Below are 20,123 nucleotides of genomic sequence, written 5' to 3'. Positions count from 1 at the left end.
TCCAAAATGAAAATATGGATTTTTTATATAAGAAAATGAATGATTATCATCGACCAATTTGTATGATTTGTAGTGAAACTTTAGCGAACCAGAGCTTAAAACCTGCATAGCTTTTTTAACTTCGCCGGCTTCAAATTTTTGAAGACATTTGAAATAAATCATGCAGTATATGTCTGGCCAACTGTCTCAAAAATTGAACCTCTATTTACGAGCTCTCCGATAAAATGCAAGACCGTAGAAAATGATTGAATTAAGTAATTTTTGTTAGTTATTTTTTGAAGGAAAGGATTATAAATAAAATGTTAAATAAAAATAAATTTTATCAAATAAATTCTTTTGTATAATCTATAGGTTCAATGTTAGGGTAGCAAAAAATTGATAATGTTTAATGGAGTCGCTGGTAAAAAGTCTGTAAACTACTGTTCTGGAATATTGTAGTACTACTAGAATTTAGCTTTAACATTCTTGAATGTTACAGAGTTGCTTCTACATATTTTATGAATGTTCTAAAATTTATAGAAGCAATTCTGTACATTTTGTAAATGTTATAGAAGTTTGATTTATTTCTAAAACGTTATAACGTTGTAATTTTTAGAGTAAAAGAAAACATAATTATAACACTTTTAACTGCAAAATCATTTAAAAATTATGAAAAAACAATGTAAAATTCTAAAATAATTTTAAAGAGTAATAAAGTCAAACTTTCTTTAAAATGTTACACATTTTAATAGTAAGTTTATTTTAAAATTAAAGAAAAAATGTTATAAAATTCTAGAAAGGACAACTTTTTCTATAATATTACAACATTTCTAAATGTAGATTACTTCAATGAATCCATAAATAGATTATACAGTGATGCGTAGGAGGATATGGAATATTTATAGGTTATCGCTCGAGTTAATAAAATTGAAAAGTGGGAAAATGATTTATTATACTTGCAAATTTATAAAAATGAGAGCAATGATCTATTAACAAACAGACAAAACTTGTATTCGAGTACATAAAAGTACCATTTATTAATACTAAATCAGAACGCGAGGAAAGAGATAAGAAAATAATAAAATTATTTCCGTTAAAAAAAAAATACTCCACCCACTTAATCTTATAAGTCAAAGATGTAACTTAAAAGTAGAATTGTTTCTATTGGGCATTGGTGTCAAGGATAACAAAATGAGGGTGGTGCATATAAACTGAGTGAGAAGTAATGAGTAAAGATATGACCCATATAAAACCAGAAGCAAATGTATTCCTAGTATAATTCTATTAGTCTAAGTATTTCTAGTGGTCAATTTGATCCGGTATAATTATAATACTCATATTTATCCAATAAAAAGTTTTGGATGATTATTTGGATTTAATAATGGGGCAACTTGTATAACTTGATTGTTTTCTGGTGCCACATTCATTAATGTTTGTATTCTTAATCTATAAAATGCGTTTAAATAACTGATATTCATAAATCATTCTGGAACCTGTTACCTGTTTTTAAGTGAAGTTTCCGCAATTTTTTGAAATGAATAAACCTATATTTGCTAATGTTGTTAGTTCTAGTTTTTTACAAGTCGTATAGTGAAAATACACGTGAATTGGGAAATATATCACAATAAAGTACATGATATAATCTAAAATTTTTATTATTATTTTATAGTCTGATATAAAAACTATCGTGCTGGCAACTACAGCATATGAACTGCGAAAATATAAGGAAAAGTATTCATTTCTCATAAAACAACTTTTGTCATATTGTTTCTAAGTGAAATACAGTAGCGCATTACGGGTTCTTGGGGCCCGGGCAAATTTGAATTAGGGGTCTCCATATACGGTGTTGAGTTCAGACATATTTCTTCAAAAAAAAGTTTTTAGGGGAAATATTTTCTTATAAAAGATTGGTTAGGGACCCCCCACCGACAGGGGCAATTACCCTTTTTGCCCATAGAATAACGCGCCACAGGTGCAATATTATCAGGCTTATAAATATGAATATGTCATTTATGAAGTGCAATAAATAAAAAATAAACATCAAATAAAGAAGATAAAATATATTTAAAGTCATTTTAATTGTTTAGAAAATTTTTCTATTATTTTAAAACGAAAAATATATGAGCGCTACACGAAAATGCAACGAGATGAGACGAAAATGAGGAATAAAAATGATAATAATCTTCTTTTCTGCATTGTTTTAAAAATTAATAAGTCTCTTTCTAAGATTATAACGAATCTTTTATATTAAAGCAGTTATATTTTTCTTTATAATAAATGAATATAGTTGAACGATATATAATCACGAATATAGTTCAAACCATATAAACTGGTGTGTTCAGGACAACTCAAAATAAAACCTGTTCTATAGTTTTTTTCATTGGTTAACTGACTTTTGGGACAGCTTGTATAAATCGAAATTTTTTACATTAAATTTTCACTAAAAAATATTTTTTCCCCCTCATGTAACGAAAGAAATAATTAAGGAATTCAATATTTAATTATTGTTTCAATGAAGCAATGATGCGAACAACAAGAAAAAAAGTTGCCGATCATCATCTAAAGAGAGAAGAATTTAATTAAAAATTTTTTTTTTGGTAAATTTTGTTTTATTTTAGAATTTTAAAATTTGCTCTTAAAGAATTCTATTAAATGGTGAAATGATTTTTCAACAAAGAATTAGTTAAAGAAAATGTAAATCATCATCCGTATAACGTTATCTATATTGAGAAGTTATTCATCTATGTTAGTTACACATCACTTTATTACGGAAGTGCACGGCTCATATGTCCTTTAGTACTATGCAACATCTTTTATTGCACTTTTTTTGACTATTTCAGGATACTGTGACGAAATTTCATACGTCACGAAGATTATCTACGCTCTGTTACAAGCATGAACCTTTAAGGGTTGATGGTTTGTAGTTTGTTACTAATTAAGAAACAATTTTATTACTTCGACCCTATGAAATCAAAATAAATTTTATAATTGTGAGAAAATAAATGCCATTTTTTTGTAAAGCATACTTTAAATTTCTAGTTCAGTATTTTTATGAACGATGAAATTTATAATTGAATTTAATTTATGCATATTATCACGTCATGGGGAGAATAGTCATTTCTCTTAAAATAACTTAATTTAAATATTAAAATTTAACATAAACTTCTTATAAATTAAATCAATATTTCTTAATTAGTAAGCCGCAATACCTATAAAAGTTGTGCGTGGCCTTCTATAGAGTAACAGATGAAGGCCCCTGATTAAGGCCAACTCTTTCTTTAACAAGGCCCGGGATCGAAATTTGTCAGATTCATTATTCTAATTTTTGGGTTTAGAGTGGGAACAAAATTTCGTTCTGCTAATTAGTTAAAAATTTTGGCTTCTAGAAAAATATAAAATTATGTTAAATTAATTCTAAACCAGAATATATGTTTAGAAATTTCTTAAATATTCCATAAATTTTGCTCTTTATAGTAAGTACTGAATACAATGAAATAAAATAGTATCTTAACTAATAAATTTTCTTTCTTCCGTAAATTTTATAAAATTAAATTGAAATTCTTTGGAAAGACTACTTATAACAAGTGTCTTCCAATGGCCGAGTGGATAAACCACTGGTTTCGCGCCTCACAAGTAGGCTGCGATGTGGAGCTTCCCTGGTTTTATTCATGCGTCTAACATCTAAATAGCAGCCAGTTTCACAGCCTGAAAGGCACTTCTCTTGACAAATCGTTTAAGTGTTGCATGACTATATTCAATTAATCCAATCCAATTCTAGAACCTCTAGAACTTTCCATCAAGTTTAAAGAATTCCATAGAACCTCTAGGGGGTCCTATTGTCAAGAATTCCTTAAACTTGATGGAAAAATTATATCTTTATTTTCACTAACTTCTAATTGAAATTTAATATTTCCTTCAAAAAAATGAACTTGGGTGACTTAATTACAGTACTATTATCAGTTCCTGTGTCTGTCATTAACAGAAATCATAGATATTTTCATATCGCATTACAATTGTGTATTTACAATTGACATTATGTATTACAATGTTAAAAAGTTGGCTTATAATATTTTGACAATTGTATTCAAATATGATTAGTTTTATTTGTAATTCTACGCATTTTATTTTAGGCATTTAAAAACATTATTTTGTAAGAAAGGATCAAAAATAGATTAATAATGTTTGACGTAAGGTAAATCTAGTTTAGAAACGAAAGATATCGAATTATCATATGCAGTGCCTGAAGAGGTCAGATGAAGCCCGAGTTAATCAAAGTATGAGGCCCTACTCCTCCCTGAAAGTCATAAAAATATGTAAATACAGTAACAAAACAGGTGAAAAGTATTCAATAGATTTTTTTTACCTCTTATCAAATGAAACTTGAATTTACATTATTTTCATATCATCTTTTTACCATAAACGATTACTTTTTAAACCATTCTGTGTTTGGTACTGAACAAAATAGCCATGTTATCGTTCTGGACTAGGTTTATCTCAGGTATATTAGTGAAAATTTTTATTTATTTAAAAAGAAATTTTAATAATTATTGAAATTCAAAGGATTGTTATGTAAAAAATCATCTTAATACTTACTAAAAATTAAAAAATTACTTTTAATTATTATCAAAATATTAGACTTTTATTCTAGTATAGAATAAAAGTCTAACTGAATTAATAAAAGGATAGGAGAAACATAACAGTTGAATAAACATTATCAAATGGCAGCCTTTTAACATGAGTCATATAGAATCATTCATCTGTCAAAAAGGAAAATTCTATGTTAACATCAAAAATTTTATTTGTAAAATTACAATTTTATATAAAATATTTCAATTCCACAAATAAAATTTTTTGTGTTTTTATCAAAATATAATTCTTGTAAAAATAATTAAGTTTTATCCTGTAAAAATTGCAATTTGGCTCAGAAAAAGGTAAGTAAAAAATGCTAGTTGGTCCAAGCACCAGGCACAGAAGAATCCAAAATTTAGTCTTTTGTATGAAAACATAATATTCAAGTAATATAAATTAAAAATTATTTTGGTAAATGAGTTTTAAAATATGTTTTTAATTGCTTTATTGATTTAATTCATTTATTTTTACTACTCGAAAAAGTTGGGTCCGACATTTTTGAATAATCCAGGCAACATCTCATCTCTCTCAGACTATGATTAAGTAAAGTATTTCCCAATCGTAGAAGTTAATGACTCACTAAACTAGATATTAATCGGAATCATTGCTACCAGACATACTTTATGCAGATGATTCAATGATCCAATTTAAATAATTTGATTTTATTTCAAAGTTTTATATTCCTTTACAATTCTTTTGTTTTTCTGAATTGTTAAACAATTACATTTTGACCCATAAAAATATTTAATAAGTGAATGATTCATTTCAAGCATAAAAACGAAAAAAGTATGATTGATTATCAGGACAATTCTTTCGTCAGTAAAGAGAAACAAACTTTTTAAAGTTCAATGTTCTCTTATATAGGATAAGAGTCTATTTTTCTATTTGAATGTCAAGTGAAAGCTCATTACATTAAGTATTTTTATTATATAAAGAACTGTTTAATCATGTTTTACTAATTTAACTCCAAGGTCGGATTGAGACTTGTGACTCTATGCTGTAACATATAAGAGATCTTTTCTCTTCTACTAAATAATAAATTTAAAAGTGTGAGACTCTAAGCTGTAGCTTGTTTACCTTATATATAAGTCCAGCCCTGTTTAATTCTTCTATTTATCAAATTATTTTCAAAATCTGTAGTTTTTAATGCATATATCTTCTTTTATTTACTGTTTATTTAATATTATTAATATTTATATAAATACAATATTTTCAATCTAGGCCTTTCAGGGTTCAGTGGCTAAAGCTTTTCTCGAAGGCCCCAGCCACCGAATCCTGAGGCCCAATATATTAAAAACAGTAAAACGAAATTTAAAATTTTATTGTATATATTTAAAAACAAAATATAAACAAAAGAGAATATGCATAAATAGGTTTAATCGAAATATAAATGAATTTGCTAAATTAGTTAATGGACTTTTGGGACATCTTTTACTTAGGCGTGAAGTTTAAATATGGTTTGAAATAATTATATTTAAACTACAGACCTAACTTAAAATAAAATAAAATAATTATCTAATAATTTCTTTTTCATGTAAATTTAAAAAGATGATTGTGTTTATACACGTTTAAAATTGCACTTTATTTTCGTGTGATTAACAGCTGCAGACTTATAAAGCAATTATAATTCGTCAAATCTCTATACTTAAAATATCAGCAGGTATTTCATAATTGACAGCTTCATGCAGTTCATATAACCTATTCAATTTTCACACTCAGATTCCTTCTCCTAATTATATGTATAAAGAAAAACAGCTGATGCATTTATCAATATCACAGTTTATATAACAAGATTGCTTTGATTATCAACTTTCTATACTTTCTTTTATTAAGGATATTTGAGAAAGCGATTAAAATTTCTTTGATTATTGTCATAATATCAAGATTTCAGAAATGAATCAGTAGAATCCGGGAAATTCCCGAGAATCCCGGAAAATTTGTTAAAAAATTACATATTTATGAAGTTAGAATATTAAATTACTTTTCTATTGTTTATCCTTAAGATATGTGGAAATTATTAATATTTTCAAGGTGATTTTAAATATAACCCAAAGAATAAATCATAATTTGTGGAAAATTTCTGGAAATGTATCTGTAAAATAAATTAACATATCAAAGTTATTTTCAATAAATACATTTCGAGAATAAATAAATAAACTCCACATTTAATTTCCTTAACGTAGTAAATACTATAGTATTAAATGCAGATAGGACAATAAACTTAGAAATTGATATAAAGTATCAAATAGCCTATACCTGTTTTGCAATAAAAGTGTTGTCATGAATTAGTCATGAATAATTAAATAATTAGAAACAAGACGTATAAGTGTTGTTGACTGAAACTGTTTAAACATTAATTTAAGATTTACTTTCAGAAATTAATGTTTAAATGCACCGGATCGCATTAATACATAGGCATACTCAGCCATGTCCTGGCTTCTCGCCTTTTTTAGAGTCCTCATTTCACTGCTTATTACTATTATTTTTGTTTTATATTTGTATCTATACAATGTCTCCAAAGAAATTGCGCCGGAGGACCTCAAAAGTGCTTAACACGGCCTTGATTAAATAATACTCACATTCGAAATATTCTACATGTTATTTTCAGGATGATTTATTCATTATAATTCGATAGAGCCAAGGATTCTTCAATTTAATATGTACTGATTTTAATGTAATATAATGCACTTTTACAATTTTATATATTAACTTAGCTCCTGCTTACATATACTTTAAGCACACGCTATTTTTCACATGTACAGTACAAATTCCCACAAGCTTTTATTACATTCTGTATCCTCAGGGTCGGATTAAAACTTGTGGTCGTAAGCTTCAGGATATAAAAATTTCTCCACTAAATAATAATAAATTTAAAAACGTGAAGCCCTAAACTAGTCTCGTATCGTGGGGCCCTAAACTGTAGTTTGTTTAGCTTACGGGTAAATCCAGCTCTATGCATGTGGGTTTTCAATTACTTGAGAAATTATCAGGTTTCTCGAATAACAATCGTTCTGTGAAGCTACTAATTCGGATCCTGAAACATTATATTTTTTTTTTTTTTTATAAAATATTTTTTAAAAAGTTAATATAAGATTAATAATAATAAAGATTCGAAAACGTATACATGATTGTTCCACAGAATATTTAAGTGAAAAGAATTGTGATCTGAATTCTGAATGTCACATTATTATAAAAATAATTTATATTTATCTCATTGATTTATTTTTATTGCAGTTTAAACATATATTTTATAATTTAAAATATTTCAATGCCCATTGCTCAACTCTCAAACGTTTTATATCTGATTTCATCATACAGCATTTCTGTTGCATCATCGTAACTAGTTAAAGCGCTTTCTCTGCCTGACATGTATTTTAAAATATTTTACACGTGACATTTTTAAAATACAACTCGTTATGAATCGTTGCATTGGATTATTCTAATGAGCAATCCGTGACTCATAAAGGATTCAATCATCGAATTCTACTAATAGTAAAGTAAACCTATTATTTTATAAAAGGAATACTGTATTGCATCTGAAAATTATAATGATTAAATTATTTTTTAAAATTTTAACTATTACATTTTAATTCAATTTAATTTACAGAATATTATATTGAGGTTTGATTTCGTTATATAAAACATAACCTCGATATAGCGTTTTCCTAAATAAAGCCACCCTTGTAAAAGGCCAGTAAATATTCGTGAATCTATTTTATGTAAATATAAAATAGTGAATTTATATCTGTAAATTTTTTTAATGTAAGAAATTGCAAACGATGTTATCCCCATCGCATAACATTCAAAGCTATGTGTAGACATAATTACTATATGTAATATTATTGATTAGGTACTTCAAAATGCTAAATTCATAGAGGTTAAATCGAAGTTTGACTATATTTCTTTAAAGATAAATTGTATTATTTAATAATCAGAGCCTATTTATAATTTAATGAAATTTGTTAAATGACATCTGAAATCATACTCTTACTTTACTTCAATGTTTTGTAACTTCATGGTATTTTCTGAATCTATGTAAGTCAAGTGTTTGTTATTTCAAAAAACATTTGAACTGTTGAAAGCATCACTCATAGAATATTTGTTGCAACGTATTGAGAAAACTAAACTGAGTAGTAAATGATTGTTTTATCCTGTTTGATCATTTACAAAAATATTTAAACGGTTGCAAATTCGAATTAAAATAGATAGATGCGATGTAATTACTGAAAGAATTTCACTGTAAAATTATTATGCAAAAAGAGGAAATGAAACTAGTGACTCGAAAATTGAAAATCAGAAAATAATTGTTTCAATTGAAGAGAATTTCAGCCCAAATGCAATGAATACTTATTATGACATCGTCACATTGCTGGGCTGCAATTTTTAATCATATTTTTAATTTATTTAATCTGAAATATATACTCTCCACCTCAAATTAGCGGTGGCTTGACCCTGTACATCATACTTTTTCTTTAACAATAGAGTCGTGCAGGTCATCTATCTTTCAGGTGAAACATTTTTAATTGAAATAATATGACTTTTGTTCTTATATAGAAGTTTTTGTATAGTTAATCGGGGCCTCCTACCCACAGTGTTTCTATATATGGTTTCGTCTTTCATCTATCTAACTCCGTTCTTGAAATTAAGGAAAGACAGGCAGGCTGACAGTGAAAATTTATAGTTCTACAATTTTTTCTAATTTCAGCCCAATTAATACTTCTAGAGATCATAAACGCTTACTATTTCGAGGCTTATTGAGTTTTCCATTTTTATATATCTCGTATAAATTATTTTTGCTTATAAGCCTTTTGAATGTTGAAAGACCCAGGCAAACGCTTATTTTTTATACATAATCTAATTTACTATTACGTATACGTATAATGGAAAATTTCAGTGTAAACACCAAATAAGAATAATTTTTTTCGCTTAGAAGAAACTATAAGTGGATTAAATGACCAATTCATAAAACCCGTCGGACTTTTCAAATTGTCTGTGAATTTATAACTACACATTTAATCTAGCTAACAAGTAAGTGTTAAATTTCTGTGACCTCGAAATATTTCACGAAATGTTTTGTTTATACTGTATTTTCTTATTTTTGATAATAGCAGTAATTATTATTATTAAATAAAATGCTCATTCTAAATTAATAGAATGATAAAATGTTTTTCTTTTTATAAAAGACATTTCGATCAAAAAGACAAAACGCCTCTATATCTTTATTTAAAAAAATTTTATTTTTTATTGATTCTTTCCCTGCTAAGAACTAAAAGGGAAAGCCAAGTAACAGTTGGGGAAATACTTTTGTTAGTGTCTAACAAGACTCATCCAGCACTATCAATTGCAATTTATTTGCATCTTTAAAACACTTCCAAATTTGATTCAGCAGAAACTAAAACTGTTTAAAGTATTATGTGGAGAAGTTGACTCCACGTCATCTGTTACGCCCAAAATCGTTCCTTTGTTTATGTTTGTCACAAAAGAGTCGGAGATGACATTTCCAAAGTCCCTGCAGATTGGAAAGGTTTGAAAATCACAATCAAGTTGATTATTCAGAACACTCCAAACGGTTCCGTTCCCTGAACACTGGAAGTTCGGTCGTGGGTTCGCACCTCGCTAGGATGGGGTGGCCACATCGAGTTTTTCGGGTTTTCTTTACGTCTGTAACGCCTAAGTAAGGGCCAGTTACCCTTAAAAGGACCTCCCGGAAGGCATTCCCTTAGGCAGATCGCACTAGTATTGCGTTGCCGTAACTTAATAAACAAACATTATTCAGAACATACAAGCTCAGATCGAAGTTGTTCCGAGTATTGCTTCACTCATCAACAGAACTCTAAAGGAACATCCCAAAGGAATTTAATCATGTAAAACACAATGGAAATCTTACTTTCGATGACATCAATTATCATTTTTCGAACTGTAAGATCACGTTCTATGTCTACAGATCTTGCTGGTATAATGAAGAAAACCCTGAGTATTTAGCCAGTATGTTGAGTGCACAACAGACGGCAGCCATCCTCATAATCCTATTGAAAAGTTTCAGGGAAAAATTTGAAATAAATGATATGATAAAATGGCAATAAGAGGGCCTTTTTATTATAATACCCATTGCAGAATTGGTAATATTTATAATCGGGACGACGGATTGTGAAAAACGGGACCAGACATATCCGGTCAATTTATCCAAAAAAAAAAAAAACTCCTCTGATCTTACGATATGGGTCTGGGTATAAAACATTTTTATTAGTTCCATATGATATATGCTGCACTGCTTCCGGTGTCTTTCTATGTCAGGTAATGTCTGCCATCCCGAGGTCTCTATATACTATTCCGTTTATGGCCCCGAACCTTTATTTCCCCAATAGTTTTTCGTAATTTTTAAAAATGGAATTATCTAAATACTTCGGTATATCTTCATGTATGGATTTCTCACATTTCATATTATAACAATCATATATTTAAAAACGAAAAATATTTTAAATATTTTTTTATAATATTAAATATTTCAATTTCAATACTTTTATTATTTTGAATTTTAACATTATTCAAAATAATGTTAAAATATAAATTTTAACAAGTACTAATTATTATAACATCATAACAGAATAAACTACTATGCTGCCATCTATGAGTAATAAAGTAACTTATGCGTTACTTTTTAATACCTTTTATAATAAATACATTTTTTATAAAAGTTATATCATTTATAGCGTTAGTCAGAAAGAACGGAGTGGGGGATATTTTTGGTGCCTTTTTCCATGAGTCTGATCATAGTTATATGCTCATGCTAGCAACGAAATAAAGGCTATTTGGAGTTGTTCCTGTGTGTATTGTTGTCTCCTTACTCCGGATCTAACATTGGCGTCGAGGATGGGATTATTTTAAATTTCTGGAACACGACTAGCGCACAAAGGTCGACGTATGTAGAACAAATTATCTATTTTTGCGAAGTAAACGACGTTGTCGACGACAACAAAAAAAGAGCAACGCTTCTTGCCTTCTGTGGTCTTAAGACACTTGGGATTCTATGCATCTTTACAGCTCCAGATCGGTCTCGACAAAGGACCTATGATCACTTATCTACTCATAAGAATTATTTTTGCCCCAAGCCACCAATAATCTACCAACGTTTCCAATTTCAAAAAAGAGTGCAGAAGGAAGCCTCACCTTTGGCTGTAAATTCTTATGTTGTCGATCTGCGCCGCCTTGCTGATGACTGCAGTTTCGGAGAAACGTTATCTGATCGTCTTCGTGACCAATTTATTTGCAGTATTCGGGATGAAGCTTTACAGAGGAGATTATTAGCTGAGTCAGACCCAAAATTCGACGACTATGTCAAATTTTCTCTTGCAGCAGAGGCTGCCACCGACAGGAGCAGAGAAATTTGTGCTGCACATACTACTGATTGAGCTCATTCTTCTACCGTCGCTGCCATGTAGGCCAGAAACAGAAACAGAGTGCCAGGAAATTCTCAAAATCAAACTCTCAACTAAATCCTTGTAGTGGCTGTGGTGGTGCACACCCGAGAAGTAAGTGCCCACATCTGAACGCCAAATGTCACTACTGCAAGAAAACTGGACATGTAGAGCGAAACTGTAGGGCTAAAAAGACACCTGGACCATCAGTATCACTACGATATGAAAGAAAAAATCGACCACTAAAGACATCTGCCTTCACAAATGATGTTGGGTGTTGCATTATCATACACTGTCAACAACCTTGACCCAACTACACCATCCCTGAAGTATAAGATCACTGTTCAACTCGATGGCCGTCCATGTCAGTTAGAAGTAAATTCTTGTTCTGACTATACAATCATCAGGGAGATAAGTTCATAAGTTTGTTTATTTATTTATTTAGCGTGTGGCTACACATCTAGTTAATAAGAAGAACAAAGCAAATAAGAACACAAATCATACTAAGGCCCTTATAAGGGCCTTTGTAAAGAGGAGACATATAAAGTTTAATTGAAAAGTTCAGTTGAAAAGATGTGTATTGTCCAGGAGATCTACTGATTATTTGGACGCCAAAAGTTGCTAGTTCATTTAGTTCACGAATGGACGTTATCCAGGGTGCACCACGAGAAGGCGAACTAACTTTACACCTCTCATAAGTTTGTGACCTACCAAGAAGCCCAAATTACAGCCAGTTCCCTTCGTTCTCCATGATTTTCAGCGTAAATCAATTAACCTTAAAGAACAGTGAACCGTTTCAGTCTCATACAATGGACATGCATGTCAACTCCAAGTGCTTGTTGCAACTGATTGTCGTTCTAACCTTCTCGGTATGAACTGATTTGAACCGTTAGGAATTAAATTGTGTGGTGTCAATTTTGTTTCTTGTGATAATATTACAACGGTCATTGAGGATTTCCCACAAGTATTCGATGGCAAACTGGGCAAATACAGAGGTCCGCCTGTATCGTTACCTGTGGACCAACACACCCACCAATTCGAATGAAAGCACGTCCAGTTCCACTCGCTCTCTGTCCAATAATTGAAGAAACAATTGATGCTCCATTGAGAGATGTCTTTGAATCTGTAGAAAATCAAACGTGGACTACACCAGATGTGCCTGTTATGAAATCATCTAGTGAAATAAGACTTTGTGGTGATTATAAAGTAACCTTGTTAAGTTCTGAGTTTGCATTCACAGAATGGAAAAAAAATCACCTGTGGCTTTTGCATCTCGCACACTAACAAAGACTGAACGTTGTTAAACACACATCAATAAGGAAGCTCTTGCTGTTGAGTATGGAGTAAAACGTTTTCATCATTTCATTTTTGAAACAAATTTTCTATTTATACAGACCACAAACCACTTTTGAGACTATATACAACTGATAAGCCAACACTATTAATCTTTTCAGTTTTTTTTTTTCTCAATTCATGGAAATGTGAGATTCTAGCCTGGGGTACAGGGTAGTTTATTACTCCTGTATCACTTAGTAGGCATCTGTTCCGTGAGAACAGTTCTCTTTTCGTCAACAAGAATGGCTTTTCCCAATTTAAGGAAATTCAAGTGCGGAGGGACTTACAGTTTAATATTTAATTTAAAGCGGAAATTGGTGATGGCGAATTCACCTTTCTCCTCACGTCAGGATTCCTTTGACACCAGTTAATCAGTTTTATATCACGCGGATTAACACGCGTGTGGTTTGATTCAGACAAAGATGAGACATTTCTTTAAACAAATAATAAAAGATTTAATAAAATAAAGGTAAATAAAATTACACAAATGGAATAGATCAAAATATAATTAAACGAATGAGACAATGGATTACTTAAAATATACGCTTCGAGAGAGAGAGCTCACAAATTTACTTATAATCATACTACCTCAAGGAATAACTTTATCTTTATCTTCTTCTGTATTAGAGGATTTATACGTCCTTTCATGGAGGGGTCCTGAATTGGCACAAGATTATAAATTTTCTTCCTTTCTATTATATTAACTCATTATTATAGTTGACTGGATACGACTAAGGGCGTTGGTCTTATGGAGCAAATATGGACTACGTCTTTCCCTCGTGGGATCCTCTAGCGTACTCCTAAGGGCTTGGCCTTAGGAAGACAATATGGGATACCTCCTTTCCCTATGAGATCTTTGACTATATCTCATGATTTGTGACCAATCAGCTGATTTGTCTTCACTCACGTGAACGGATGAAAAGGGGAATTATTGAGGGGTCGACAATTCCCAGTGTGTGAGATTTGTGATACATAAGTGGAAAAACAAAGGATGCTCCAACTTCCGTTAAAGGAAGTGGCTCTTTTATCAGTTTTCCCACGTTAGAAAAACGATAATTTCACACCAAAAGGAAAGAATATTTTATTTCATAAATTTAATTTTATATTTAAATTGTTATCTAGACCCAGGGCTATTCGGATCTCACAGAAACATGTGATTGTATCTTTCTCCGGATTCACTTCCTTTCAAAAGTGACACATCTTCCGAATGTGTCACCAGGAACCAAACCAAAATTCGTCTATTGGACGTAGAACTTAACGTTACCGAAGCTGGTCATGAGAAGAAAAGTGGCGGACTCCCAAATAAAAGCGAGAAATCGATGACAACAAGGCAGTTCGCCATCTCCAGAGTTCATCGCTCATCTTTTCTCTTCCGGAACGCGGATACATCGTCCATCCTGCCGATTACCGTCTAGACTCTAGACCGACCGCCTTAGATCAAACATCCAACTACCTGAATTTGCATCCTATCAACCGATCATCAAATGTCTAGACTCTAGACCGACCGCCTTAGATCAAACATCCAACTACCTGAATTTGCATCCTATCAACGGATCATCAAATTCGCATTGATGTTCTGGACGTTCAAGATACCTGACGTTCTACGGACCAGACGTCCTCCGAACTAGCTATTCGCCGGATATCCACGACGTCGACCTCTTCAACAAAGAAGGAACCGACCTCCTCGGCTTCTTAAATAGTCAAGGTATTTATCAGCACGCGATCGAACGTAAACTCTCTCTCTCGCGGTTAGTGATCTACTACGATAATCCTAATAACACTATTGTGAGATCCAGGATTTAAAGGATATTAAAATCCATTTTTAAGAAAATTTTTGTATAACATTCGTTACGATCGTTCGAAAAAACATCGCACAAGATACGAATCGATTGACGTTCTTTGTAAACAAATGGACGAGAAAAATTTAACAATCAGTTGCAAAATGATAACATTCGATTGTGAAAGGAGAGTAAAGTTAGCTACACCGTTACGTCAACGGAAGTCATCGTTGAACTAACACCTGCAAAAGCAACTTTCTTTTTCAAACAATTGTCGATGCCGATCATGATCAGTTTCCTAGGCTAAGTGAATAAAAGGACGAAACACCGAGAGTTCCGGGCGTTTGTCATAAGGTAGCCCCATAGAGGCTACATTAGTGCAAAAGGAAGAGCAAGAAGGAGCTCTATATGCCACTACCTCCATAAAATAGACCTAATCCAGTCCCCAGAGAAGACACTCGCCATTCCCTCGACAGAGAATCCTCGTTAAGATCATACAACGACGTCATATCAACGATCAAAAAAGATTTCAGGTATTTCGGATAGATAAGTGTAAAATCTCTCTACATAGCATATCTACGCCTATAATTATACAAAATAAAATGAACTCAAAATTTCATAAGACATCTGGAAATAAAATATAGTATCATACTTATCCATGACGCGCTTGTCAAATTTCTACTTCCAAGCTATCTTAACGACTAAGTTCTGCTACTCGAGAGCGTTTACATTGGGTCGCGTGTGGATAAATACCTTCAAAGTTGAACGATGTCTTCAATGATGACTATTTCCTTCAGTTCTGTCCGGAACGAGAGCGATCCTTCCTAACTTCAGAGTTCGAAGTTATTCTTCTCTATTTCCTCCTGGACGGTGGTCGAAGGGCGAATTCCATAAACGGCTGAATTAGTGGACGAAATAGACAAGCGAACCGCTAGTCTTTCTCTTGAAGCGACGGAACTGGACGATCTTAATGACCTTTTGGAAGTCCTTTTATAATTTTTTGTTTGTATTCTTGAGTCAGAACACTTCCAAAATTATCGAGCTAATTATCGAACTTTCCATTCGATGTAATATCGAATGGAAAGATTATTAACAACCAAGCCAAAAATTTTCTCTTGTTCTCGTGGGTGACAGGAAACATCGTTGTCAGAAAGGAAGTGTTATCTTGCTACTTCCTTTTCGATTTTTCTGGTAAAATCTCGCTATTGTGAACTTTTATTTAACTTTTAAAATTAATGAAATTTAACAAAATTTATTTTAAGTAAATTGTAAAAATTTTCCGGGTCGTTCAGCCCTTGTCAATAGTCGAGTTTCCACGAACTGAAGCCTGGGACCTCGCATATTTGTACACGTCTAAGGTCCTTAAAAGTTTTGCCACTCTATCAAAAGCCTAAGTTGTTTACTCCTAAAACTACCACTGATTTTATAGATAGTTTCCTTCCGTTGTATATCTAATATATGAAAAATGTTAATTTCAATTTAAAAAACCCAATTTAAATGTTTAATTTAATATTAAAGACTAAATATTAAAACAAATCAAGACTAAATAAAAATTTTATTATTTAGATATTGTTTGAGTAACAGAAAAAATGGACTATATATTATGAATTTTAAATATAAGATTTCCCTTGTTTATATTTTTCAATTTTAATAAGATCATTTCATCTCCAGATTGTTTCTGCTAATTTTTTTTTTTTTCAAATTGTGCTTCAAATCCAAAATCCAAATTATTTTTCTGGAGATTTTAAAAAATTGCCCCAAGTTTATTTTGGATAATTTCTTTTTCCAGGATCTTTGCATTCATCCTTTTTGTCTTCACATCTATCTCTTTCACAAGCTATATCATTATCCGATTTTCTAAGTTGAGAATAGACGCGTTTTTGTGCTTCTTCGCATTCATTTTTATCATCTGTACAGATGTTTTCTTCGCAGAAATAATCCGCTGTGGTACTTGAATCACAAAATTCATCACATTTTGTTTTAATTGGTTTGGGGCATTCTTCGTTTCCATATGACATAAAATGTGCATCCTGCTGTTCTTTACTTTCTCTTTTGTACTCTTCGCATTCCTGTTTACATTCAGCTTGCTGTGTTTTGCATTCCTCTTCGCGTTCTTTTTTGCATTCTTCCTTTTCTTTACCACTATCTGAATTTTGTGCCATATTATTTCCTTCTTTTTCCTGATTTATTGCTTTCCAAAGAAACATTTTACTTGATGCGATGAAAATTTCTGCTGAATGTTATGCAAAAAGGACGAATAATGATATTATTAACAAAGAAGGAAATATTTATTGTTGCTAGTATATTTGTTTACAAGTCGATATTTATAATTAGTCAATATTATAAAAACTTTTAAATTTTTTTATTATCGTAATAAAAATTTCAATGCCATAAACCATATTTCTATATAACTTCAACTAGGTACAAAAGCACTTGTTATAAATAATTTCAATATACTTTTCTACTTTTTTTTTAATTAAAAATAAAAGATGGATATCGATTTAAAATAAGACTAAAATTTTTTAGACTTAATTTTAATCTTCATATTAAAGAGTTTAAAAAATTCTTTAATTGAAAAAANATTATTAAAAAATAAATTATATAAATTTTTCCTACAATATTTTATAAATAATATAAAATCAATATAATAGAGCATGAAATTATTATTCAAATCTATTATTAACAGTTTAACAATTAAGCGTTTTAAATATCTGTTAATTACTAATTAGTGATTTTTATTAGATCAAAATTTGCTTATTTTAAGAATGGATTTGAAAAAGTTATATTGTGATGAAAGTTCAGCAGATGTAATTATAGTCATCCGTACTTCAACCTGTAAGAGAATATATACTGCTCATAGCATTGTCCTTTGCAATTGTAGCAGTGTTTTCAAGCAATTAATGAAAGAGAAAAAGAAAGAAATAGAAATATCTGACGCTCGTCCATCTACAGTTGCTCAATTATTAAGGTATTTAGTTATTTACAGTTTATAAAACAAAACTGTAAAAAATAAGTTATAATTTGCATAAAGTAATTTTTAAATACTTAAACAATACAATAAACAATTTTGTTTATTTGTACGGGCGTTTATTGAAAATTATTTATTGTACGGGCGTTGCAGATTTATATAATTATCATTAATTGGAATCATTAATAAATGAAAAATATTTTACATATAATGAAAAGATTTCCTTTCATACATAAATTGAAAATTTAAGAGCAGTGTTCATTATTAATGAGAAGAAATTACCAATATTTTGTTTTTTAATAAACATTATGAATTGTATACTTTAATATATTTTCAAAATTTTTCTAATAGACTGTATTTTTATATTTTATAGATTTATATACTTGGGCAAAGTGACCATTCGTGATTGGGAACAAGCATTGGATTTATTAAACCAAGCTGATAAATTCCATTTGGTGGAGTTAATTGATAAATGTCGATTATTCTTAAAAAAGAATATAAATGTAAATAATGTGCTATATATATTCAATAGTATTTGGAGATTAGGACAGAAAGATTTAGAGACATGCTGCTTAGATATCATATCTTTCTATGCGATGATTCTAATATATTCTGAAGACTTTGTAAATATAGATATCAATTCGATTATCACCATTGCTTCACAAGATAAATTAAATATAAGAAGCGAGATAGATTTGTTTTGGGCTGTTTGGAGATGGGGTAAAGAATTGTGCGCCAAAGAAGGCATAACATGCAAAGAAAAAGAGATAATCAATCAAATTAGACCCATTTTGTCCCATATAAGATTTAATCAGATGTCTGAAATGGATAAGATTGATTTACCAAAATTTCTTAGTGACATGGTCGATGAATACACAGATATTCATAAAAGTAGAATAACTAAGACAAATAATCCAAATAAATCCTCTTTGAATCGCTTTGGGTTGACAGTTAATTTGGCAACATGTTTCAATTATTGTAAATCATCTGTATTGGGAGAAGAAAATAGTTTGATATCATTTACTACCGATAAAACAGGCTTCATTCTAGGATTTAAGTTAATAATTTGCGGTGAAGATTTTACAAATTCTGAATTTAGACTTCTTTTGGTTTCTACAAAAAGCCGTAGATTATTAATGGATGAGAATTGTAATCCTGAATCTGAAGAAGTGGAAGATCTTGGAGATTCTATAAAATCTGTTAAAATGGTCATAGCATTGAAAAAACTGGCCTATCTTAATGCGAATGAACCTTATGAAATTATTTTGAAAAACGGAAGCGAAAAGAATTGGCTACCAATAGCACAAAACGTTCATAAATCCATAAATGTAGATGGTTGTGTTGAATTTTCAATACTCAGTAATATTATTGGAATAAGCATTATGTATTTTGCAGAAGTAGACGATAGTCGTCTTGTATTTTCTTTCCATTCAAGTAAAAAATTATAAAAAAAAATTATGTTAGAATTGTTTTTATTTTTCACTGTTTACTTTCTATGGGCACCAAGTGGTGCCCATAATGGGCAAGAGATCCTTTTTTTATATTCATTGGAGGTTCGGTCAGGTCCACAATAAGGATACTGCATGGTAAGGTGTGGGAACACACAGTTTTTATTGACAAATCCGATGCCGTAAAGCAATAATGGGATCGAGTGCAAAAAAACAAATACAGTATAATACCGTAAGTTACATAAATAGACCCGACAATATAATAAAGATATTGTTAAAGTGCCGCGATTACAAAACAGTGTACACGACATACATAGTACCATTACAAAATGAAGCAAACGACAAAGACGACAATTAATAACGACACAGAATCATTAGGAACAGTTTATGGCTAAGGTTGGCACAACATACCTGATAATCCGACAGAATTAATCAATGAGTATTAGTTCTTGCAAAAATAGGTTCTTATTAAGAGGGAATGAAGAGAATGAAACTGCTCTTGTCCTTGATAAACTAATAGAGTGGATAAGGCCATTGGATGCCAACTGAATCCATGTGTAATGTAATATTC

The 20,123-nt window shown here is 30.6% G+C and overlaps 1 protein-coding gene across 1 annotated transcript; it reads left to right on the top strand.

The window, feature by feature from the left end:
• The first annotated feature begins 17,798 nt into the window (after positions 1–17,798).
• Positions 17,799–20,123, top strand: LOC111639262. Its single transcript, XM_023385088.1, has 2 exons — positions 17,799–18,104; positions 18,478–20,123. Exons 1-2 carry the CDS (start codon positions 17,902–17,904, stop codon positions 19,550–19,552), a joined length of 1,278 nt encoding a protein of 425 aa, XP_023240856.1. The 5' UTR covers positions 17,799–17,901; the 3' UTR covers positions 19,553–20,123.

Source organism: Centruroides sculpturatus, unplaced genomic scaffold (genome assembly GCF_000671375.1).
Source record: "Centruroides sculpturatus isolate CEXI.00-Female unplaced genomic scaffold, Cexi_2.0 scaffold1263, whole genome shotgun sequence".
Lineage (NCBI taxonomy): Eukaryota > Metazoa > Arthropoda > Arachnida > Scorpiones > Buthidae > Centruroides > Centruroides sculpturatus.
The sequence above is the reverse complement of the archived record's forward strand: the minus strand, read 5'-3'. Positions and strand labels throughout refer to the sequence as shown.

What these genes read in the sequence shown, in the direction of transcription:
- LOC111639262 (XM_023385088.1), top strand. Translation starts at nt 17,902, where the DNA reads ATGGATTTGAAAAAGTTATATTGTGATGAAAGTTCAGCAGATGTAATT. An exon ending in ACAGTTGCTCAATTATTAAG is followed by an intron (nt 18,105 to 18,477) that starts GTATTTAGTTAT and finishes TATATTTTATAG; the next exon opens with ATTTATATACTTGGGCAAAG.